The sequence below is a fragment of the Lepus europaeus genome, chromosome 18, assembly GCF_033115175.1.
Source record: "Lepus europaeus isolate LE1 chromosome 18, mLepTim1.pri, whole genome shotgun sequence".
Taxonomy (NCBI): Eukaryota; Metazoa; Chordata; class Mammalia; order Lagomorpha; family Leporidae; genus Lepus; species Lepus europaeus.
In genome coordinates this window covers 48198531-48223929 of record NC_084844.1, presented here as the reverse complement: position 1 = coordinate 48223929, position 25399 = coordinate 48198531, and the positions used below count along the sequence as shown (strand labels likewise).

The 25399-nt window shown below is 38.3% G+C and overlaps 1 protein-coding gene across 1 annotated transcript; it reads left to right on the top strand.

Annotated features, from left to right (window-relative positions):
- The first annotated feature begins 596 nt into the window (after nt 1-596).
- SPATA22 (spermatogenesis associated 22) lies at nt 597-23961 on the top strand. The gene is made up of 8 exons (XM_062174785.1): nt 597-639; nt 3273-3401; nt 5451-5511; nt 5631-5726; nt 9028-9370; nt 12212-12338; nt 16604-16701; nt 23770-23961. The coding sequence occupies exons 1-8, from the start codon at nt 597-599 to the stop codon at nt 23959-23961; spliced, it is 1089 nt and encodes a 362-aa protein (XP_062030769.1).
- Nucleotides 23962-25399: the final 1438 nt, after the last annotated feature.

Genomic DNA, 25399 nt, shown 5'->3' with positions numbered 1-25399 from the left:
CCTTAAATATGTTGCATAGACTGTTTAGGAAGTAGGTTGTAGTCACCCTGGTCATAACTGAATTTGAAGAGTTTGGAAAATGGAGTATGCTATACTTTTTTTAAAAAGATTGACTGATTTGAAAAGCAGGGTTGGAGAGGGAGAGATTTTGATTTTCCAACTGCTGGTTCACTCTCCAAGTGGTGACAACGGCTAGGGCTGTTTGAAGTGGAAGCCATGAATCAGGAACTCCCAAGTCTCCCATGTGGGGTAGCAGGGACTCAAGCACTGTGCTGCCTTCTAGGTTGATTTAGCAGGGAACTGGATCGCCGGCAGAGAAGCCAGGACTTGAGCCAGGCACTTGGATAGGGTTGTGAGTGTCCCAAATGGCGACTTAACGCTTTTTACCACAATGCCCTCCTCTGAGTTGTCAATTCTTAGAAAGCAGAAGATGCCCTTAAATGTTTTATCATATTTGAAACCAGTTTAAAATAATAGTTTTCTGTAATTAGACGGATTTTGTAGATACAATATGAGTTACATTTTTTCTTCTTCAAAGGTTTAATCAGACAACTTCATATTGTAAATTTGAATATCAGACTTCAGTATTGGAGGACATGAAGAGAAACCTACATGAAAATTCAACTCGAAGTACAGCAGGTATTGAATAACTTTTATTTTTATATGTCATGTATTTAGCCTTTTTTTTTGACAGGCAGAGTTAGACAGAGAAGAATTATATTTGGTCTTATAAACATATTTGTCTTATATATATAAGCTTATAGAAAGATTATATGGTTTGGCCAGCACCGCGGCACGATATGCTAATCCTCCGCCTGCGGCACCCGCACACCGGGTTCTAGTCCTGGTCGGGGTGCCGGATTCTGTCGCGGTTGCCCCTCTTCCAGGCCAGCTCTCTGCTGTGGCCCGAGAGTACAGTGGAGGATGGCCCAAGTGCTTGGGCCCTGCACCTGCATGGGAGACCAGGAGAAGCACCTGGCTCCTGGCTTCGGATCAGCACGATGCACTAGCCGCAGCGCGCCGGCCGCAGCAGCCATTGGAGGGTGAACCAACGGCAAAGGAAGATCTTTCTCTCTGTCTCTCTCTCTCTCTCTCTCTCTCTCTCACTGTCCACTCTGCCTGTCCAAAAAAAAAAAAAGATTATATGGTTTATAGGTGGCACATTTTAGAAGGAAATTTTAAAAAGACATTTATTCTAGTCTCTTTACTTTTTGATAGAAGTAAAATAACTTACTGAAGGAAAAACCTTTGTCAGCAGAGGTGGAAATAAAATCAGATGTACCTAGATTGACTCTGTTATTCTTTCTGCACATCCTCTGTGCTTCTAGGCTAAAAACACATGTATTTTCATTTGTGACTTGTTCAAAATATTTCCAGAAGCACTTTTGTCTCCCTTATAGCTTCTCCTACCATTTTTGCATTCCCAGTATATTAGTATAAACACAGAGGGCAAAATGATAATGCACAATGAAGATAATAAAAACTACTATTTATGCTTTTAAAAAATGTTTGTTTATTTAAAAGAGTTACAGAGAGAAAGGTAGAGGTATACAGAGAGAGTGTTCTATCTGCCGGCTCACTCACCAGGTGACCACAACAGCTAGGCCTGGGCCAGGCCAAAGCCAGGAAACAGAAGCTTCATCCAGGTCTCCCTCATGGGTGGCAGGGACCCAAACACTTGAGACACCTTTTCCGCAAGGCAGAGGATTAGCCTATTGAGCCGAGGTGCTGGCCTGTTTCCATGTTCTTAATCATTATACTGCTTGCTTCCCAGTATTTTTTTTTTTTTTTACACATTTATCGAGCTGTTAACAATAATCAAACACAATGTATGACCTTTGGAAAACAAGAAACAGCAAATGGATCAATTCTTGGCTTGGCAAATCCTACTACAGATATGTGACAAAGAGGGAAATAATTCCATTTCTTTATAGTCTGCGGTGATATATATATATACAGTGTGTAGCCTAGTATAAGTATTAGCACAAAGAGTTTAAAGAAATTGCCCAGGTTTTTATTTTGGAGTTGTAATTCAAACCTCATTTGAAGTCATAACTAAAACTCAGGCAGTCTGTTCAGAGCTCACATAATTCTCCTAGTCTTTCATCAGAGTTTTCAGAACCACTATTCTCCTGTAGAACAGTGATTATGAATCAGATAGAAAATGCTATAGTGGCAAGACATCTGAACTGAGATTTAGGAAGCTTGGATCCTACCTGGTTGCTCCAGTGACTTGCTTTGTAGCAATAGATGAGAATTTTGGACCTCTTTTTCCTTTGAATTTCATTCTAGGTTTTAGTTTGTATGTCTGACTTTTGGCCTGACTTAGTACTCTAGTTCTGCCATCTGGAAGAATTAAATAAATAAATAAATTATATATATATATATATATATATTCTCATTTGGGTTAGATATTGTCACTATCTAAGTCTTTCTTAAAATAATCCACAGGAAAGAGCAGTACAGACACCTGGGGTACCTGTTGAAATCTCAGAATTTTGGATTCCAGGTTAACCCTATTGTAATAAAATTTATGAGGGTGAGGTCTTAGAACCTGCATGTTGAGTAGAATGCCAGATAACTCTTAGCCAAACAAAATTTTGAGAACCATGGTTCTAAATGGGATGATGTTACCATAGTGGAAAGTGTTTAGGGTTTTGGAAAACTTGATTCAAAGTTTGGTTCTTTCTCACCTTATTGTACTCCAAGGGTCCATTCCAGTTGATATGGTAATAGGCAAGCACAGGAGGGAAATTAAGAACATAAAAAGTGGATTTGGAAAGGGTTAGGAATGAGCCAGGAGATGGGAATTACTTTCCAATAGGAGGAATTAAGGCAATGTTAAGGTAGAATAAGAAAGGACTTTTTAGAGAGACAAATGAGGCTATTCAGGATCTTAAAAAGAATGTAGAATCGTGGGGCAGACAGGCTCCAGCATTTAGCTCAGGAGTTGGGTCATTCAGCTCAGTGGTTGGACCTGGCGACTCTACTGTGATCCAGCTTCCTACTGATGCACATCTGGCTGTTGCAGGCATTTGGAGAGTGAATCAGTAGATAGAAAGTCTCTGTCCACCTATTTGTCTCTCTGCCTTTAAAATTTTTACCAAAGAATATAAAGTCGATTCATGGAGACTGAAGTGTATCTATAAGAAGCATATTAACATATAGATACAGAAAAATTCAAACTCTGTATGTATTATATAATAATTATTCTACAGCTAGGCATAATTATTTGCCTGTTTTGTACTAATTTGTTAGTACTTTCCATTTAGGCTGTTTGCCTGTACCATTGTTCAATCAGAAAAAGAGGAACAGACAACCATTAACTTCGAATCCACTTCAGAATGATTCAGGTATCAGTACTGCTTCTGACAGTTATGATTTCCCTCCTCTACCAACAGGTAAGAAAATGAGTTGGTGATAATTTCCAGGAAATGATTATTAAGCTTGTAGAAAATGACCGTTTCTCTTTTATTATAATAAAACATAGAAAGTTTGTGGGTTTTCTTCTTTTCACTATCCAAATACAGAAATTACTTGGCTCCTTCTGAATATTCCAGTTCAGAAGTTTGAGTTTCTATACCTACAAGGGTGGCTTAGCATTTAAATAGAGTATCTTAGATTTCAAGCCTTAGTTATAAAGAAGTAGTAACTTGAACTGTAAAGTGATTTTTTTTTCTTTCTCAAACATGTACAGACGTTCTGACTTACCTATTTAGTGGTAAAGAATGGAAAAATTTAGGTTGTCTCAGGGATGGGAATAGGTGTGCATGGAAGCAGGAAAAATACAGGGAAAAAAAAAGAATTTGGAAGGGAAGAAGCCAGGAGTTTCTGGTGTTTGGCCCTGGCCATTTTTTCTTCTTACAGCATTTTGGCTTTTTCATTTGACTCTGCTTTCTGCTATAATCTGAAAATTTCCACATTGAACCTTAATTGTCAATGTATTAATATATTTTTTAAAGATTTTATTTGAGAGGTAGAATTACAGACAGTGAGAGGGAGAGAGAAAGAAATGTCTTCCATCTGCTGGTTCTCTCCCCAAATGGCTGCAAAGGCCAGAGCCAAGCCTCTCTGAAGCCAGGAGCCAGGATCTTCCTTCGGGTCTCCCTCCTGGTTGCAGAGGCCCAAGTGCTTGGGCCATCTTCTACTGCTTTCCCAGGCCACAGCAGAGAGCTGGATCGCCAGAGGAGCAGCCTGGACCAGAACTGGGATATGGGATGTTGGTGTCACAGGCGGAGGGTTAACCTACTGTACCACAGAGCTGGCTCCCACCAATGTATTATTATTCATTGCCAATGTATTAATATTAAGAAATGGGACTTATAGAAGGTGATTATGAGATCAGTGAATTTATAAAAGAGGTACAAGGGAACTATTTGCTCCTTCGGTTATGTGAAGACACAGTTAGATGCACCATCTGTGAAACTTAAGTAAGCCTTCACCAGACATTAAATCTATTAGTGCCTTGATCTGGAACTTCTCAGCTTCCAGAGCTATGAAAAGTAAAATTTTATTACTTATCAATTACCCAGTCTTCCGTATTTTGTTATGGTATCACAAATGGTCTAAGATACTCTCATCTAGTTTGCTTCCTTAAAGCTTCGGATAGCACAACATGAACTAACTTGCCATTGCTAGGAGTCTCCATACAACTCTTGGTTCTAGTTTACAGAGGTCATTGGTCAACTGCCCTCTGTATCTCTTGACTTAAATCCTAGAGACAGCGAGACTCTGGTACAGCTCATCTTGTAAGTGAGGCCACTAAAATCCTGACTCAGGTTTTTGAATGTTGGGAGGGTCTTAATGTTTGCTGCTACTTTTATTTCGGGAAGAAAGTTTGGGTAGACAGAAATTCTGAAATATACTTTTTTTTTTTTTTTTTTGACAGGCAGAGTGGACAGTGAGAGAGAGAGAGACAGAGAGAAAGGTCTTCCTTTTGCCGTTGGTTCACCCTCCAATGGCCGCTGCGGCCGGCGCACCGCGCTGATCCGAAGCCAGGAGCCAGGTGCTTCTCCTGGTCTCCCATGCGGGTGCAGGGCCCAAGCACCTGGGCCATCCTCCACTGCACTCCCGGGCCACAGCAGAGAGCTGGCCTGGAAGAGGGGCAACCGGGACAGAATCTGGTGCCCCGGCCAGGACTAGAACCCGGTGTGCTGGCACTGCAGGCGGAGGATTAGCCTATTGAGCCATGGCACCGGCCCTGAAATATACTTGTTACATGCACTTACATTTTTGGGGCAAGCTTAAAAATTGTTAATAGGATCTTATACAATTAGAATTTTAAAATATCTTCATATAAAACAATATTTGTGTTACTAATTTCATCCCACTTGATTATACTTCTAAATCTATTATTATTTTGTTTTCTTCCACATTTGAGGAATTAAGTAAGTATGAAGTAATTATTTTTAAAAATATGCATGTCTTACTTTGATCTGTGTTACTTTGAGATTGGGCCTTGGAAGCTGCAAATCCAGAGTTGGCTCCTTTAATGAAAACAAGGAACACAGGGTATGTGGAAAAATATATATGTGTCTGTTACCAACTGATGTTATTCTTCTGTATATATTTTATATTTATCAATTTGAAAGCAGGCTATTAATATTTAACAAGAAATATTTCCTCAAAAGGCAAGCACCACATTCTGTTTCTCATCCCCTGGGAAGTCAAGAGTCTGTGTCTAAATCTATTCAATCAGATTCTGAAGGAAACCAGAGTGGTTGGAGGTGAGTTTATTTATATTTGCTCATCTATTCTCTTGTCTGCATTTCCTTTATATTTTTTGTTTATATCTTTTTCCTTTATTTACTCCTCCTCTACTAAGGAGATTTACATTTAGGAAATTTCTAAAATTAGTCAACTATAGTATTTGCATTTAACCTGTGCACATCTTCCTATATACTTCAGATAATCTCTAGATAACTTAAAATACCTAATGCAAAGTAAATGCTGTGTAAATAGTTAACACTGTATTGGTTAGAGAATGACAAAAAGTATGCATATTCAGTACAAAAATTTTTTCAAAAATTTTTATGTGCTTCTGAATCCAGATACATTACCTATAAATATGGACTTTGCTGTATTATTTTATCTATATATTTGTCTTTTCCAATGAGTTTCATACTTATGCTCTCATATTGCCATTTAGCATTTTTTCATCCATTTAAAGAACTCTCCTTCACATTTCTTATAACGTATAACATTGAGATCTTTTACGTTTCTTGGTGATTTCTGAGAACCTTAGCTTAAATACTCAAAAACCAAAGGTTTCCATTCTCTTCCGGGCATCTGATGAAACAGAATTTAATATCTGTCTCTTGTAATTACCATGTTGTCTTGTCTTTTATGTCAGTGTGTTTTTCCATTCCAATAGCTTCCCTTCTTTTAAATGATTCTGGCTTTTCCAGAATGAAAACACTATTTTTTTTGACTCTTCTCCATGGCCTTTTTAGTTTCACTCTTCCCATAATTGATTATGTATAACAGTCTTCAGAGTCTTATAATTTTTTAAAAAATTATTTCTTTGAGGGAGAGGGAAGGAGGAGGAGGAGAAGGGGTGGAGGGTACACTCCCACCTGCTGGTTCATTTTCCAAATGCCCACAATAGTCAGAACTGGGCTAGGCTGAATCTGGGAGTTGGTAGCTCTGTCCAGGTCTCCCACATGGGTGGCATAAACCAATTACTTGAGCCATCACCACTACCTTCAAGAATCTGCATTAGCAGGACACTGAAATCTGGAGTTAGAGGTAGGTATGGAACCTAGCACTCCAATAAGACACACATATACTAACCAGTGACTTAATCACTAGACCAAAATCCTGCTCCACAATTTTTATATAAATTACTTATTTTCTTAATGTTATGACAATAGGTATTATAAAAGGTTGCAGTATAAATTTTAGAAAATGTTCTGATAAAATGATTTTTATGTATCAATTTTTGACTGACATCTGGTGATACTTTGTGGGAACTAACAGAGCTGTTACTTTCCTATCGCTCTGAACTAAATAATTGAGTATAGTCCTATTAGAGATCCAATATTGATAGAGGAGAATTTACTGTAAATAATGATATATAAGCATCAGGGCCTTCATTTGCATTATCCCCTTCTAAATCGGCTTCATCCATGGACCAGAGAAGAAAGCAGCAATTTGAACAGAGTGTAGGCCCTGTAAAGTGTTGCATTCCCCTGGGCTCACCCACTGTATCCTGATGATGCTCCTAGGGCTACAGGTTCGATTGATAGATGGCTACCTAAACCTTCGCATACATCTGGTCCTAACAACAGCCTGCACTTAGGGTCTTTGGTGAACATCTGGGCCTATCGTTTCCCCAGAAAGAAGTATCTGAGGGAGATACTGTCACCTATCCTGTTCAGAAGCCACTACAACTTGGGCTTCATGGTCTGTTTGGGTTGTAGAGGACCTGGCTAAGCTGGATGGGTTTCTAAGGCATCTGTGTGTAGGGAACATTGAGTAAGATGAAAAGTCTTTAGTTATTCAAAGACTATTCCCCAAGCTAGGAGTACTTCTGAGCAAAAATGTAAGGGAAAGTTTCAGATGTACTATTAGCAGTAAGTAGTTGTGAAGCTGAAAGAAATTTTTCTAGACTGTAAATAATAAAAATAATTTACACAGCCATGAGAGAGGAAAGACAAAGTTGTATTTCTATTTTCTCTGTTGAAAATAAAACTACAGGGGCTAGTGCCGTGGCTCACTTGGTTAATCCTCTGCCTGCGGCATTGGCATCCCATATGGGCGCTGGTTCTAGTCCCAGCTGCTCCTCTTCCAGTCCAGCTCTCTGCTGTGGCCCAGGAAGGCAGTGGAGGATGGGCCAAGTGCTTGGGCCCCTGCACCCATATGGGAGACCAGGAAGAAACACCTGGCTCCTAGCTTTGGATTGGCGCAATTCCGGCCATAGCGGTCATTTGGGAGGTGAACCAACGGAAGGAAGACCTTTCTCTCTCTCTCTCTCTCTCACTCTCACTGTCTATAACTCTATCTGTCAAATAAAAAAAAAACTACAAAATTAAAGAGATGATCATATGAAGAGACAGATGATCAATATAGGAAAAAACTGGTAGAGATATGCCAGGCAATTAATTAATAATTGCAATAATAATTTTTTCTAGATATTGTGATATTTGTGGTGTTTATAACTTTTAAAATTTTATTTCTTTTCTCATTTCCATCCTTAATTTCATACTTAATTTACTTAACAGCACTTCCCAATTATATAAAATTTAGACTCCATAAAATCCAGATTTGCTCCTGATCACTAATGAACCTAGATAGTTTTTGGACTATTTTCTTAAACAAGGAATGGGTCATATTGATTGCTGTCTTATAATGCTTGTGATATCTTTAGGAACATTATTCAGAATTAAGAACTTGTGACTTGGACTAGTTTTTTTTTTCTGTTGAATTGTTAACTAACCTGCTCAGAAATTATACTTCTGATTTTGGTTTCATTAACATCATGTTCTGATTGGCTGGTAACCACTCAGATTAGTGCAGCTATTAAATGCTGCAACAGATTCACGAGTAGAGCTTTTAAGCTACACGGTAAAAGAACTGTTTACTCTCTCTTTTGATTTAAAGTCACTGACAAACTACAGTTTCATTTAAAAAATTTTGTAGACAATTTAAAAATAAATGTTCGTATACAAATGTCTTCAAAGTCTTACTACTTCAGGAAACCCATTGTTATAGGAAGGCTGTTATAGTTAAAAATATACTTTATAGCATTGGATTCTGAGTTGAGAGACCAGCATTCTCTAGGTTCTGTACTGGTCAGTAACTTGCTATATGACTTTGGGCAAATTATGTCCACAAGAGCTCAGTATTCTCATCTGGAAAGAGGAATAGTAATATATTCTAGATTTATGATAATGTGTTTGGAATTTCTAACTAGCTAATGACAAAGTAGTTTATAACCTATAAATTTCGATGTAAATGAAATCTTTCACGAATTGTTTTTTAATTAAGAAGCACATAGAATCAAATAACTTGTTTTTACTGTTACAGTTACAGAGATGGCAACAAAAATATCAGCTTAAAAGCTTGGAATAAAAATGATACTACGTCTCAGTGTAAAAGAAGAAATCTAGTGGCAAATGATGGAATGAATTCTTGTGCAGTGAGTTTGGGAGCTCAACAACAGAAACAATCAAAAATATCTGAACATCCTAACTTACCTCACCACAGAGAAACTCAAGAACTCAGACAAATGCATTCATCAAAAATATGTGGTTCAACAATAAAAGGTTTAGGCAAAAATAGTGCATTTCAGGCATTTAAGCCTAATTTACAAGATCAATTTAAGAAAAAAACATTGGGTGATATTCCAGAAAAAAATACTACTCTAAAGGTAAAAAGTTTTAATGACTTGTTTACCTTTGAAAATAGGAGTAAATAAGTATTTGGAAAGTTACAGAGGAAAGAACATTTGAAATTGATCCCATGGCATACCTGACTTGATTAGCACAAATAGCCAGTTCCATTGGAGTGAATGGGATGTTAGCTTGCAAAATATTTTCTTTGAGGGTGTGAATGGTTGTTCCTTTTAATAATTCTTTCAGAATTTTCCTACTGCATTTCAATATTCACTTTTTACTAATTATGGCAATTGACCCATTTTTCTGCAGAAATTATCCAGACTGTTTATATATCACCCTAAGTTTTTCTCTACAGAAGTCAGAAAATGTATTCTGCAGAGATAATAAATATATTTGGCCTTACAGGCTGTATGGTTTCTATTGTGATTGCTCAGCTCTGCTGTTCAACTTTGTGGCTGTAGCTTGGAAGCAGCCATAGACACACATAAATGGATGGGCATGGCTGTGTTCCAATAAAAATTTGCAAAAAAAAAAAAAAAGAGGGGGATAGATTTGGACTGCAAGGCATAGTTTGTTAACCTCTGCTTTATAATTTTTTCCTATTCAAACTTTCTAGCCTTCTATTCCATATTTCAGTAATTCTGATTCAATGCTGTAGCCATTTCAGACTCTTTAAGAGGATTTTTTAAAAAAAAGATTTATTTATTTATTTGAAAGTCAGAGTTACACAGAGAGAGGAGAGGCAGAGAGAGAGAGAGGTCTTCCATCCGATGGTTCATTCCCCAGATGGCCGCAATGGCTGGAGCTGTGCCGATCTGAATCCAGGAACCAGGAGCTTCTTCCAGGTTTCCCACACGGGTGCAGGGGCCAAAGGACTTGGGCCATTTTCTACTGCTTTCCCAGGCCATAACATAGAGTTGGATCAGAAGAGGAGCAGCCAGGACTAGAACCAGCGCCCACATGGGATGCCAGCACTTTAGGCCAGGGCATTAACCTGCTGTGCCACAGTGCCAGCCCCAAGATGATTTTCTACACATTGCATATACTCTAATACATCTCTTCTTTGATCTGTATTCTTCCCCATACTAGTCACTTCCTCACTACACACAATGCTTTAACTGTTCTTTGTAAACATCTTCTTTATATCATGTGCTAGTTATTACAGAGAGGAATGGGTGAATAATGTCCCGCTCCACCACATCTCCCTCACCTTATGGATTCTTCACATATTCTTGTCTGCACTCTGGAAGGTTGAATCATCCTACAATAGTGCATGGTTTTAGGACCCATTATTTGTTGACTTCTGCTGGAGGTCAGCCAAGGGGAGTCACTAGGAGGACATCAAAGGGTGGGAAGGGGTGGTCGGATTCCCCCATTTTCTCCATATTTAAATATGTTGAGCAGTGGCTGTGTCCCTGCATGACACAGCTCATCCATGAGTCCAGCTTTCATGAGCTTGGTAATTTTATTTTTTCTTCTATTCTTTTCAGCCTAGGAATAGTGATGCCTTCTTTGTCTTTTTAATCTTTGGGCGCTTATGTACCTTATGCTCGTTCTGCCTATATATATGAAAAAAATTCTTTTTTTTTCTTGGAGATATGCCTAGTATAGTGTGTATCACAGTGATTTTCTTATATTTCCTTGTACACAAGAATGATAGAGTCATCTTAGTAATAGGAGGTATAATAGAACTTTAGGTGGGGGAGAAAAAGGGAAAGTAGTTGCATTTTGAAAAAAAAAAAAAAAGTTCTAGCAAGTGTTCTTTACAGCCCTCACCCTCATGAAAAAAGTGTTTTCTCACTCTTGAAAAGTAGTATTTTAATACACACTACACAAGTATTCCTAGTTGATCTTAAAAAATGCCAAGCATATTTTCATCTTAGGGTCTTTACACTTGTCTGTCCTCAACAACCCATTTAAAATAACCTCTATCCTTTTACCCTCCATGTTTTTAAAAAATTTTTAAAAATTGATTTAGGTTGGCGCCGCAGCTCTCTAGGCTAATCCTCCGCCTTGCGGCGCCGGCACACCGGGTTCTAGTTCCGGTCGGGGCACTGATCCTGTCCCGGTTGCCCCTCTTCCAGGCCAGCTCTCTGCTGTGGCCAGGGAGTGCAGTGGAGGATGGCCCAAGTGCTTGGGCCCTGCATCCCATGGGAGACCAGGAGAAGCACCTGGCTCCTGGCTTCGGATCAGCGCGGTGCGCCGGCCGCAGCACGCCTACCGCAGCGGCCATTGGAGGGTGAACCAATGGCAAAAGGAAGACCTTTCTCTCTGTCTCTCTCTCTCTCACTGTCCACTCTGCCTGTCAAAAATAAATAAATTAATTAAAAAAAATTGATTTGTATGAATTAATAGAATTAATAGAATGCATCAATTGCTGAGGTATTTCTAAGATAAAATATTCAGCCTCTAGACTGAAATCTGTGAGGGCAGATATCTTGTTTGTTCGCTGATATTTCCTTAGTGATTGGCATATATTTGGTGCCTAATAAGTACTTTTGAAATGAGTCAGTGTGTCTGGTTCCCCTTTTAAAGTGTCAGCACATTAGGGAAAGGAGTTGTTTTACATATCTGAGTTTATCACAGGATCTGGCACTTGATAATTTAGAAATATTCAACAAATGAAAAAATGAGTGAATATAATAATTCTCTTCTTGATTATCTTCAACTACAGTATCCTAGTTTCTCCTCTTACAGTGTACTATTGATGGCTTTAATTTAAGGAAATAATTGCATTAAAACTTTGACAAGTTCTTTATACACATTTTATATATTTGTCTTTTATGAGGACCTAGGATCTTTATACAGAAGGTGAAAGAGTATAATGAAAAAGAGAAAATAATTTCTAATCCTGTATTTTTATTTTTTCAAAGGAAGCCTCATTTCAGCTGCAGTTTAAGGAAAAAAATAATTCGTTAAGAATTCTTTCTGTGGTTATTGAAAGCATGAAGTATTGGCGTGAACATGCACAGAAAGCTGTACTTCTTTTTGAACTATTAGGTACGTATCATACTTCAGAAATATTTCAATCACACTGTTTGGAAAAGAGTTTTTTTGTTTTGTTTTGTTTTGTTTTTGACAGGCAGAGTGGACACAGAGAGAGAGAGACAGAGACAGAGAGAAAGGTCTTCCTTTGCTGTTGGTTCACCCTCCAATGGCCGCCACGGCTGGCGCACTGCAGCCGGCGCACCGTGCTGATCCGATGGCAGGAGCCAGGTGCTTATCCTGGTCTCCCATGGGGTGCAGGACCCAAGCACTTGGGCCATCCTCCACTGCACTCCCTGGCCACAGCAGAGAGCTGGCCTGGAAGAGGGGCAACTGGAACAGAATCCGGTGCCCCGACTGGGACTAGAATCCGGTGTGCCAGCGCCGCAATGCGGAGGATTAGCCTGTTGAGCCACTGCACCAGCCGGAAAACAGTTTTTAAGGTCAAAAAGAATATCTAGAGGATCTTGAAAAATGAAATTTTGTAAAAGGAAATTGTGGGTTTTTTTTTTAGGATTTTCTGGGCCAGTTATTGATTTGTGTGAATTAAGTATTTGGTTATTTATGGTAGTAGTTTTAATTCATGACATTACATCTGGAAAGACTCTTGCAAGTAATCCTTTGAGTTAGGTAAGGAAATGGAACAGATAATTAAAATATGAATAGGGCCTGCGCCGCGGCTCACTAGGCTAATCCTCCGCCTTGTGGCGCCGGCACACCGGCTTCTAGTCCCGGTCGGGGCACCGATCCTATCCCGGTTGCCCCTCTTCCAGGCCAGCTCTCTGCTGTGGCCAGGGAGTGCAGTGGAGGATGGCCCAAGTCCTTGGGCCCTGCACCCCATGGGAGACCAGGAGAAGCACCTGGCTCCTGCCATCGGATCAGCGTGGTGCGCCGGCCGCAGTGCGCTACCACGGCGGCCATTGGAGGGTGAACCAACGGCAAAAAGGAAGACCTTTCTCTCTGTCTCTCTCTCTCACTATCCACTCTGCCTGTCCAAAAAAAAAATGAATAGATTGTCTGAAATCACAAAGCAGGTTAGCAGTAGAAATGGATCTGGTATCCAAGCTTCCTTTCTCAATCTATTGTTATTTATACTATATTGCAGTAATCCAGTAGTTATTTTATATAAACATTATATCATGTTCTAAATAGTCTGAAAGAACATTTAAGAAATTTTTTTACAGATAAGAATAAATGCCTTACAATTAATTTGTTTTCTGAATTGGTATTTAAAATGGAGAGGGGCCAGTGCAGTGGCTCACTTGGTTAATCTTCCGCCTGCGGTGTCGGCATCCCCTATGGGCTCTAGGTTCTAGTCCCACTTGCTCCTCTTCCAGTCCAGCTCTCTGCTGTGGCCTGGGAAGGCAGTGGAGCATGGCCCAGGTCCTTGGGCCCTGTACCCGCATGGGAGACCAGGAGGAAGCACCTGGCTCCTGGTTTCGGATTGGTGTAGCTCCAGTCATAGCGGCCATTTGGGGGGTGAACCAACGGAAGGAAGACCTTTTTCTCTCTGTCTCTCTCTCACTGTCAATTAAAAAAAAAAGAAAAAAGGAGAGAGTTTGGAAGAATGTTGTTGCTATTTTGTTTTAATTAGAGTGAAGAGATAAACATATAATAAGTAGAGATTCAAAATATTTTTCTTTCCATAGTTTAAACTTGTCTTTTAATTCCATTTTGTGAACTTTTTGAAGTACCTTTATGTATATGATATAAATATAATTTAATATAGTTACATATTTCTGTCAGAGTATGAAAGTAATTCTAATTTCTCTCTTGGTTACCACCAAGAACAAAACATTGTTTTATGAAGTAACACTGGGTTTAGTAGATACAGATTTTGACTAAAGCACATAGTAGTTTTCTGTTGCTGCATAACACATTAGCAGAAACTTAGCAGCTGAAAACAATAACCATTTTTAAACTTTTAAGTTCTGTAGTTCCAAAGTCCAGGTGAGTTTCACTGGACTCACTGGAATTGGACCTAGACACTTTAATATGGGATACAGGCATCTTAACTGCCTGGCTAAATGCTTGCACCTTCTCTAGACTCTGGATTTCTGTCCTGGCCCTTTTGTTTGCTAGCTGTTTCTAAACCCTAAAGAATACCTTTTTTTTTTTTTTTTTTTTTAATCTGCTGACTTTGTTAAATTTATCCTTTATGGCTTTTTGGAGGTTTCTGTGCCTCTGGCCTCTGAAAGTCCCATCTACTCTCCAGGCATTCTGCAAATCCTACTTATTTTCCCTGAATCTTATTTCCCATCTGGTTGGTATAGTTTTTTCTACTCTGTGTTGAAGCTTGACTTAGCTTTCATTTTATCTAGTTATTCACAGTAGCCATGTAACACCATGTTAGTTATTTCATGTCCATCTCTATCAGAGCTAGAACATCTTGTTTCAAAATTGTTAAACCTTGTTGGACTTCCCAGTTGACCTTTTCTTCATTTGAAGAATGCCTGTGGTTCCTACCTCATTTGCATAGCATAAATATTAAAAGTGACCTTATCCCATTAAAAAGCACATGTTACGTCCATTCATCTCTCCAGAATTCCCTTTGGTGACTTGTTCAGGTTCACTCAGAAGAATAATGTCTGAAATATCACAATACTCAACATAAATAGCAATAAACAGACTCTATACTCATCAGACGTAGAGACTACATTTGATTCAACTTTAGTGTCCAGAACCATGCATACTATGTAGGAGGTCCCTTTCAGTTGCAAATGACAAAATCAACTTTAGCTGCTTAAATAAGTTAGGGATTTATCCACAGAGCTGAAAACTTTTCTAGTCTCTGACTTCAGGAAAGGCTTAATCCAGTTGCTTAGGAGATGGCACAAATGGTTTCTGTGCTTTCACAGTGCTGGCTTCATCCTAAGACACTACTGTGTCTACAGCAGCTTCTGACTGATTATCAAGTTCTCTATACCATGCATCCTTGTGCCATGGTGTCACATTCTTGAATAAGATTGTTCTGGTTGCTCTTTCCCAGAAACTAACAAATTATTGTTTGTCTGTCATCATTTCTGACTGACTGACATGCCCTTCACTGACTGTTGCTGGGGAGTGGAATGCTAATTGGCTTAAGGTAGTTATAGGTGTACCTGTGTCTGAAGGTAGAGACAAATCCCATCCAAATTTTATGGCTAACAGTGGAAGAGGAGAAGTTTCCTATAGAAATATCTGGGCCTTATAAAGAAAATATATTCTGACCTCAAAATAACAAGCATTCATTACAGTACTCAGTAGAAGGTCACTGAAGGAATGAGTCATGTTGTCCTTTGATAATTTCTTGAGATAAAAATTGATTACTGTTTGCACAGGTAAAGCAACAGCTTTGAAATAGATTAAGCAGTTTGCTTAATGGGCAGACTTGAGGGGATGCAGGTCATAGGGTACAAACTTGCAGTTGTGTAGGATGAAGAAGACTAGAGATTTAATGTGCTGCAGGAGGACTATAGTTAATACTCATGATTATATGTTGAGAATTTTCTAAGATCATAGATCTTAAGCGCTCTTACCACACACAAGAAGCTAAGTATGGAAGGTCAAAGGTAACGTTAATTTGCCTATTTGTAGTAATAATTTCACTATGTATATAAAATATTGTGTTGTACACTTTAAAAATACACAATGAAAATAAATTAACCCCAATTTTTTCAAAATCACAAATGTTACTAAGTTGGGGAACTGGGATAGAATATATAACTTCTGATTTGGATTTACTGTTTTCATTAAATGATGATACTTATTTGCTATAGTGTTTATTGTTATAAGTTAGGAGATGGTTTGGGAATTTAACTCTTGTGGAACACATTCTAAAGAAAAAACTTTAGAAGGCCAGATACTATCAGTTATAAGAACTTGACATACAAAGATACTTTAAAAAGTTCATGCAGAAAAAATTAAAACAAGTTTATTTTGATGCAAAAATTTTTTTGTATAAAAGTTTTTTCATATTATGTAGAAAATGAGTTATAAAAAAATCATACATGGATTTCAGAATTTTTGTGCACTAAAACAAATTCACACTTTAAATTCAATTTTTCTAACTTTCTGAAGTACCCTGTAGTAATCTGTTCCTAAGTTGGAAAGGGTCAGAAATTTTTCTTTAGTATGAAATTGTGTCAGAAATATCTTCTTCTTAAAGCATCTTTATGACTCTATAAATAGAGCTGTATTAATTGGTATGGTAACAGTGATTTAAACATCAACTTCTGTTTGCTAAATTTTGTCTGCATTTTACCAATATTGATTTTCCCCCTATTTCATTGTTGCTTAAGCTGTTTTAGATTCAGCTGTTACACCTGGTCCATATTATTCCAAGACTTTTCTTATGAGAGATGGGAAAAATACTCTGCCTTGTATATTTTACGAAATTGTGAGTATTTTAAAGTATTATTTGCAAAGCTTATGCTAACGAAACATAAAAATACAGTATATAATTCCATTGCAATAGAAATTATGTTAATTTATTAGTACTTTAAATATGTTTTTTCATTTTAGTTCTGATGTTAAAGTTGTTTATTTGGTTAACTAATGTAAAGAATCTGCTGTGTGTCAGACACTGCTGAGTGCAAGGGGTATAAAGTGGAATATGAGTGATTAATGGCTCTTTCAGAGTTTATAATTTCGATTAGAAAGGTGTATAAAATGTTACACTGTGGAAATGATATGGTAGAGATATATTCAGGGTGCTATTGAAGCAGATCAGAAGGATTGGACAGGTCAGGGAAAGATTTTCAAAGAAAAGTGGTAACTGAGGTCTTTAAGGACTTTTAAGAGTCAACTTTAGTTGCTCCAACTTTTGTGTTTTGGAGAGGGTGAAGAGGTGGCAAGGGAATAGCATATGCCAAGACACAAAGTGAAGAAGAAGCCTGAGCTATTCAGGGAACCACAAGTAGTTTATAATTACTGAACTGTATAGTTAGTAAGGGTAGGATACTGTTTCTGAAATTTGGTGAAGGAGGGAGTAGGCTGGGATGTAAGTAAGAGTCTTGGTAACAAAGAAGGCTGGAAATGATAAAGGAGGCTGGGGTCCTTATGAGAGCTATATACTTTGTAAAAGAGATTGGCCTTAATTCTGAAATTTGTCTCAATTCTGAAAACAGACTTGGATTCTAATGTTTATTTCACCATACACTAGCTTTATGACCTAACTAACCTGCTTAAACTATCTGAGCTTCATTTAAAAAAAAATGTAGAGTGGGGATTAATCTGCTTTCAGAGATTAAAATAGGGATTGATGATAAAACAAATGTTCAGTGCTGGACATATAGTAGATATCAAAACAGTAAATATTATGTTTATTTCTATATCTTAATGTATATTGTCTTCTCTAAGTTTTAAAAAGTCTTTGTTACTGAACTGTAATGTATATAGAAAAGTGCATGTAACTGCATAGCTCTATGAAGTTTCATAAGTGATTGCTTGCCAGGTTAAGAAATAAAACATTGGCCAGCGCCGTGGCTCACTTGGCTAATCCTCCGCCTGCGGCTCCGGTACCCCAGTTCCGTTGGTTGGGGCGCTGCATTCTGTGCTCCTCTTCCAGTCCAGCTATCTGCTGTGGCCCGGGAGTGCAGTGGAGGATGGCCTAAGTGCTTGGGCCCTGCACCCACATGGGAGACCAGGAGGAAGCGCCTGGCTCCAGGCTTCGGATTGGTGCAGCGCACCAGCAGTAGCGGCCATTTGGGGGGTGTACCAACAGAAGGAAGACCTTTCTTTCTCTCTCTCACTATCTAACTCTGCCTGTCAAAAAAAAAAAAAAAAAAAAAAAGAAATAAAACATCACCATCATTCCTGGACCCCTCTTGTGCCTCCTCCCATTCACTATCTCTTGTCTTCTACCTAAAAGTAACCACTGTTGTGACTTAGTGTCAGAAATCCAATTTTGCCTGCTTTTGAACTTTATGTAAATAGAATCATATGGCATTTTTAAATGTCTGCTTTCTTCCACTCAACATGTTTATAGAATCCATCTGTGTTGCTGTATGTAGCTATACTTCATTCATTTATATTGATATGTATACTGTTGTATAAATGTACCAAAATTTAGTATTTCATTTTATTGTTGGTGGACATTTGGGTTATTTTCAGATTTTTGGCTATTCATACTGCTGTATGAGCATTCTTTTTTTGAGATTTTATTTAATGTACACAAATTTCAAGTATTTCATATATACAGAGTTAGGAACATACTGATAATTTCACACTCTACTCTCCCTCCCACCCACGCTCCCACCCTTTTTCTTTCTCCCTCTGCTATTCCCACTCTTAATTTTTATAAAGATCTATTTTCAGTTTACTTTATACTCATAAGATTAATCCTACAGTAAGTAAAGTCTTCAACAAGTAATATGAAGAGAAAAATACTGTTCCACAATAGCAGGGACAAGGGCTGTAAACAATGATCGAATCTCAAAATGTCAATTTCATTTCTGTACATTCTATTTTAGGTACTGTATTAGTTACCAGAGATCAGGGAAAACACATGGTACTTGTCTTTTAATGATTGGCTTATTTCACTCAGTATAATGGTTTCTAATTGCATCCATTTTGTTGTAAAAGATAAGATTTTTTTTTTTACTTCTGAGTAGTATTTAGTAATGTGTATGTATCATAATTTCTGTATCCAGTCATTAATTGGACATCTGGGTTGATTCCATATCTTAGATGTTGTGAACTGAGCTGCAGTGAATGTAGGGATACAGATAACTCTTTCATCTGCTGTTTTCATTTTGTTTGGGTAAATTCCCAGGAGTGAGATTGCTGGATCATATTGTAGATCTATTTTCATATTTCTGAGGTATCTCCATACTGTCTTCTACAAAGGCTGCACCAGTTTACATTCCCACCAACAGTGCATTAGTGTACCTTTTCCCCCTACCTCCTCACCAGTATTTATTGTTTTTGATTTCTGTATGAGAGCCATTCTTACTAGGGTGAGGTAAAAACCTCATTGTGGTTTTTGTTTGCATTTCCCTGATAGCTAGTGATCATGTGTCTATTGGCCATTTGAATTTCTTCTTTTGAAAAATGCCTGTTCGAGTTGTTTGCAAAATTCTTAACTAGATTGTTTTCTTGTTGAGTTTCTTGAGTTCTTTCTTTTTTTTTAACATGCAGAGTTAGACATAAAGAGAGAGAGAGAGAGAGAGAGAGAGAGAGAGAAAGGTCTTCCTTTTTCCGTTGTTTCAGCCCCCAAGTGGCCACTACGTCAGGCGTGTTGTGGCCGGCATGCTGCACCGATCCAAAGCCAGGAGCCAGGTGCTTCCTCCTGGTCTCCCACGTGGGTGCAGGGCCCAAGCACTTGGGCCATCCTCCACTGCACTCCCGGGCCACAGCAGAGAGCTGGACTGAAAGAGGAGCAACTGGGACAGAATCCAGCACCCCAACCAGGACTAGAATCCGGTGTGCTGGCGCCGCAGGCGGAGGATTAGCCTAGTGAACCGCGGCACTGGCCAAATTTCTTGAGTTCTTTACAGATCTGGATATTAATCCTTTATCAGTTTCATAGTTTTCAAAAAATTTCTCCCATTCTATCAGTTGCCTCTCCACTTTGCTGTTTCTTTTACAGTGCAGAAGCTTCTCAGCTTGATACAATCCCATTTGTCAATTTTGGCTTTGATTGCCTTTTGATTGCTTCTGGGGTCTTTTCCAAGAACTCTTTGCCTAAGTCAGTGTCTTGCAGGGTTTCTCCAGTGTTCTCTAGTGATTTGATGGTATTGGGTCATAGATTTTGGTCATTGATTATTTTTGAGTGGATTTTTGTGTAAAGTTTAAGTAGAGGTATTGTTTCAAACTTTTGCACATAGAGATCTAGTTTTGCCAGCATCATTTGTTGAAGAGACTGTCCTGGCTCCAGGGATTGATTTTAGCTCCTTTGTCAAAGATCAGTTGGTTGTAGATGCATGGATTGATTTCTGGAGTTTCTACTCTGTTCCATTGGTCTACATGTCTTTTTTTTTTTTTTTTTTGCCAATAGCAAGCTGTTTGATTATAAATGCCTTGTAATATGTCTTGAAATCAGGTATTGTGATACCTCCTGCTTTGTTTTTGTTATATAAGATTGCTTTAGTGGGGATGGCACTGTGGCCTAGCTGCCTGCAGTGCTGTCGTCCCATATGGGTGCCAGTTTGAGTGCCAGATGCTCCACATCTGATCCAACTCTTTGCTGTGGCCTGGGAAAGCTTGGGCTTCTGCACCTGTGTGGGAGAAGCTCCTGGCTCCTGGCTTTAGATCGGACCAGCTCTGGTCATTGCAGCCATCTGGGGAGTGAACCAATGGATGGAAGACCTCTCTCTCTCTCTCTCTCTCTCTCTCTCTCTCTCTCTCTCTCTCTACCTCTGCTTCTCTGTAACTCTGCCTTTCAAATAAATAAATAACTAAGTCTTTAAAAAAGATATTGTGTTAGCTATTTGGGGTCTCTTGTGTTTCCCTATGAATTTTAGCATTTTTTTCTAGATCTGAGAAAGATGTCATTGGTATTTTGGTTGGGATCACATTGAATCTGTAAATTGCTTTTGGTAGTATAGACATTTTGATGGTATTAATTCTTCCGATCCATGAACATGGAAGATTTTTCCATTTTTTATGTCTTCTTTTCTTTCTTTAATGTTTTAAAATTTTCAACACAGAAATCTTTGACTTCCTTGGTTAAATTTATTCCAGTATATTTAATTCTTTTGTAGCTATTGTGAATGGGATTGATCTTAACATTTCTTTCTCAGCCATGGCATTGTCTTCATTGTATACAAAGGCTATTGATTTTTGTGTGTTAATTTTATATCCTGACATGTTACCAAACTTTTATGAGTTCCAATAGTCTTTTAGTGTAGTCTTTTGGTTCCCCTATGTAGAGAATCATATTATCTGCAAATAGGGATAGTTTGATTTCCTCCTTACCAATTTGCATCCTTTGATTTATTTCTCTTGCCTAATAGCTCCAGCCAAAACTTCCAGGACTATATTGAATAGCAGTGGTAAGAGTGGGCATCCTAGTCTGATTCTGGATCTTAGTGGGAATGCTTCCAACTTTTCCATCTTCAGTGAGATGCTGGCTGTGGATTTGTCATAGATTTGCCTTGATTGTGTTGAGGAATGTTCCTTCTATACCCAATTTGTTTTAGGTTTTTATTATGAAAGGATGTTGTATTTTACCAAATGCTTTCTCTCATCTACTGAAATAATCATATGGTTTCTTTCTCCAGTTTGTTAATGTGGTGTATTTATTAATTTATTGATTTGCAAATGTTGAACCATCCTTGCTTACCAGGGATAAATCCTACTTGGTCCAGGTGAATGATCTTTCAAGTGTGTTGTTGGATTCAATTGGCTAGTATTTTGTTGAGGATTTTTGCATCTATGTTCATCAGGGAGATTGGTCTGTATTTCTCTTTCTCTGTTGTTTCTTTTTCTGGTTTAGGAATTAGGGTTATACTGGCTTCATAGAAGGAGTTTGAGAGGATTCATTCCTTTCAGTTGTTTTGAATAGCTTAAGAATTGGAATTAGTTCTTCTTTATATGTCTGGTAGAATTCAGCAGTGAAGCCGTTTGTATCAATTTTGTTTATTTTTTAATGAGCATTCTTGAATATATATCTTCTGCATAGACATGCATTTGTGTTTGGAATATACCTAGAAGTAAACTAGCTGGACCACAGATGGTTATATATTCTGATTACAGTAGTTACTGCTGAAGACTCTTTTCTAGAGGTTGTTTCAATTTATACACTCACAAGCAGTATACAAGAGTTATGATTTCTTTGCATCCTTATCAACATGTAGTAATGTCAGTCTTTAGTCATCCTGGTAGGTGAGTTTAATGTTATTTCAATTCTGCATGATTCTCATGGTTACTGATGAGGTTGATCACTGCTTCATATTTTTATTTGTTTCTTTGATTTTAAAGATTTTGTATATTTATTTGAAAACTAAGAGAGAGAGAGAGAGAGAGAGAGAGAGAGAGAGAGATCTGCTTATTCATTCCCCAGATGACCACAAAGGCCAGGGCTGGGTCAGGCCAAAGCTAAGAGCCAGAAGCTTCATCTGGGTCTCACACATTGTTGGTGGGGATCTAAACACTTGGGCCATCTTCCACTGCCTTTTCCCAGGTCATTAGAAGGAAGCTGGATGGGAAGTGGAGCAGCCTGGACTCCAACTGGCACCTATATGATATGCCAGCATCATAGGCAGTGGCTTTACTATGCCATAATACTGGCCCCCATTTCATATGTTTACTGGCCACTTAGGTACCATTTACATGTGGAATTATTTGTGTTTTTATTATTAATTTATAGGAGGTTTAAAAAACTACTCTAGGTACAAATTCTTTGTTTTGTGTATTTTAAATGCTTTATCATGATCCATGATTTGCGTTTCCCTGTTAATGGTAGATTTTGATAAACAGAACATTTTAATTTTAATATAATCATTTTATCAATACTAGTCTTTCTTCTTATAATTGGTGCTATGACCTTTGAGTGAAAACCATTTCAGAATGCTTTAATTGTATTCAGGATTTGAGAAGATTTGGATATTGTTGTTCTTTTTCTGGTTTGCTAATTCCATTAAAGGCATAGCCTTTTTGGGTTCCAACACTAAGACTGGGGAGAAGTGGGAATGGGTTCTCAAATCTTTTTTTCTTAGGGGCCTCAGATTCCATTTTTGTTCTCCTGGATCAATGAGTCTATTAAAAGCTCTACTCAGTTTCTCAGACTCTCAGCTGTCTTTCTGTAGTTGGCAGATATCTGAATGGGAAAACATCCTCATGCTTAGGCCCATCCTTGACTGATACTCTCCCAGATGAGGTCTCTAATTCCTTACTGCCTTGATATGTCCCTGATGCATACAAGGAGACTTTTAGCAAAGTTTTTTTTTTTTTTTAAGATTTATTTATTTGAAAGAGTTACACAGAGAGAGGAGAGGCAGAGAGAGAGAGTTCTTCCTTCTGATGGTTCACTCCCCAGATGGCCGCAATGGCCGGAGCTGTGCCGATCCAAAGCCAGGAGCCAGGAGATTCTTCCAGGTCTCCCACGCGGGTGCATGGGCCATCTTTTACTGCTTTCCCAGGCCATAGCAGAGAGCGGGGTTGGAAGAGGAGCAGCTGGGACTAGAACCAGCACCCATATGGGATGTCGGCGCTTCAGGCCAGGGCATTAACCCGCTGTGCCACAGTGCTGGCCCCAGCAAGCTATTTCATCCAGCTACTTGTTCTCACTTGGAGAGTTGACCAGACCCACCTCTTCTGCCATCTACTGGAAGTACAATTCTGGCAGTCTATAAAAGAGTGTGCCATTATATTTAGTCTTCTAAGAAGCTATGCCCTACCCAAGTAAGGGTCTGTCCTCTGTGATAGGACTCCCATATATGTCTGGTACCGTAGTCTTGTCAGCAGTGGGGTCCTGACTCAGAAATTTGAAATTTTGATGAATTTTTTCATATTGTACAAACAGGATCGTGAACTTCCAAGATTGATTAGAGGCCAAGTTCATAGATGTGTTGGCAACTATGACCAGAAGAAGAACATTTTCAAATGTGTTTCTGTCAGACCGGCATCTGTTTCTGAACAAAAAGCTTTCCAAGCATTTGTTAAAGTTGTAGATACTGAGATGAGGTATTGTACTAAAGTAATGAATGAAATTTAGATAGTGATAAGGGAAATTTATGCTATGCACTAAATTGAGGTATTTTCTGTTAAATTTACCATCTCCATGGTTTTATCTCTACTGCATTTGTACATTTTACTTGCTGAGTTAAAATACTTACATCCTCCCATGCAAGTACTAAACAAGCCTGCATGGCTTCTGATATCAGACTTGGGTACATTCAAGGTGTTAATGTTGATTACTAGAGACTGGAAAGTAGAAGTATAGAGGGAGAGGGAGGTTGGATAATGGATACCAAAATACAGCAATAAATAAAGAATACATTATTGGTGCTCTACAGTGCAGCATATGGTCTGTAGTTTACAGTGACATGGCTGGAATAGAGGAGTTTGAATGCTGTGACATGGGACAGTAATGGGAGATGGGGCTGTTTATTGTCTTGATTTATATACATTGTATACTCATAAATGTATTAGAATGTTGCATTGTACCCTAGAGGCATGTGCTGTTACTGTGTGTTCATTAAAAACAAAATAAAATATTTAAAACCTTTTAAATATAGAAAGCATTTCTGAAAAATAATTTTGTTTGTATTAAAATAGTATATTTGCTAATATTCAACAGCCATTTCAGATAAAAACATTCTATAATAGTGGTTATAGATGTTTCTTTAATATGGGATAATATACATTGGAATCATCGCCCAAACCAGCTTTGGGGGAAGTACCAGAGACATTCCTACCATCAGCAGCATGTCAAGTATGCCCATTATTGGTACTACTATTGTGCATTGTTCTGGATCTGCTAGTTTATGCAGTTCCTTAATTCAAATATTCAGTGATGCTCTACTATGTGCCACTGTTGAAAGTGCTAAAAATAATCTTTCAAATAAAAATAAATAAATCTTTAAAAAAGAGAAAGTGCTAAAAATAAATCAGTAAATAAACTTACAAAAATTAGTGTGTAGAATATGATATGTGCTTTGAACCAGAAACCCATACATGATTATATTTGTCCCATAGCTGTGATTCACAACCCTGGGAATCAAGAGGTGGGAGTAGGACAGCCTTCTTTCATTATTATTATTATTATTATTATTATAACAAATAACAGTCTCTTAGGACCCCCCCCCCCAATTTTGGGCTCTGCTGATTTAGAGAGATTACTTTCTGTCAGCCTGAGTTGTGTAAAAAATAGAGACTGAGACAACGTTTTATGTGTGAGGAGTTATACTTGAGAATTTTATCTCATGCAGTGGAAGGTATGGAAGGATATTAAATAGGGATGAAGGGAGGCCTGAACAAGGATGCTTAAGTTGGCCACCACAAAGAGTGACTAAGGCATAAATCTGTTAGCTCTCCCAGGACCCGTTTTGTAGGGTTGACCCATAGGGCATTAATTTCTCTACACTGTTAGATTGTGTATGTATAAGCATCAAGCTGGTTTTCCATGATAAATCACTCCATGGACTCAGAGG

Excerpts from the sequence above, each read along its gene's own strand:
- SPATA22 (XM_062174785.1), top strand. The coding sequence starts at position 597 with ATGAAGAGAAACCTACATGAAAATTCAACTCGAAGTACAGCAG. Across the intron at positions 5,727-9,027 it reads GGAAACCAGAGTGGTTGGAG|TTACAGAGATGGCAACAAAA; the intron begins GTGAGTTTATTT and ends TTACTGTTACAG. Across the intron at positions 12,339-16,603 it reads ACTTCTTTTTGAACTATTAG|CTGTTTTAGATTCAGCTGTT; the intron begins GTACGTATCATA and ends TTGTTGCTTAAG.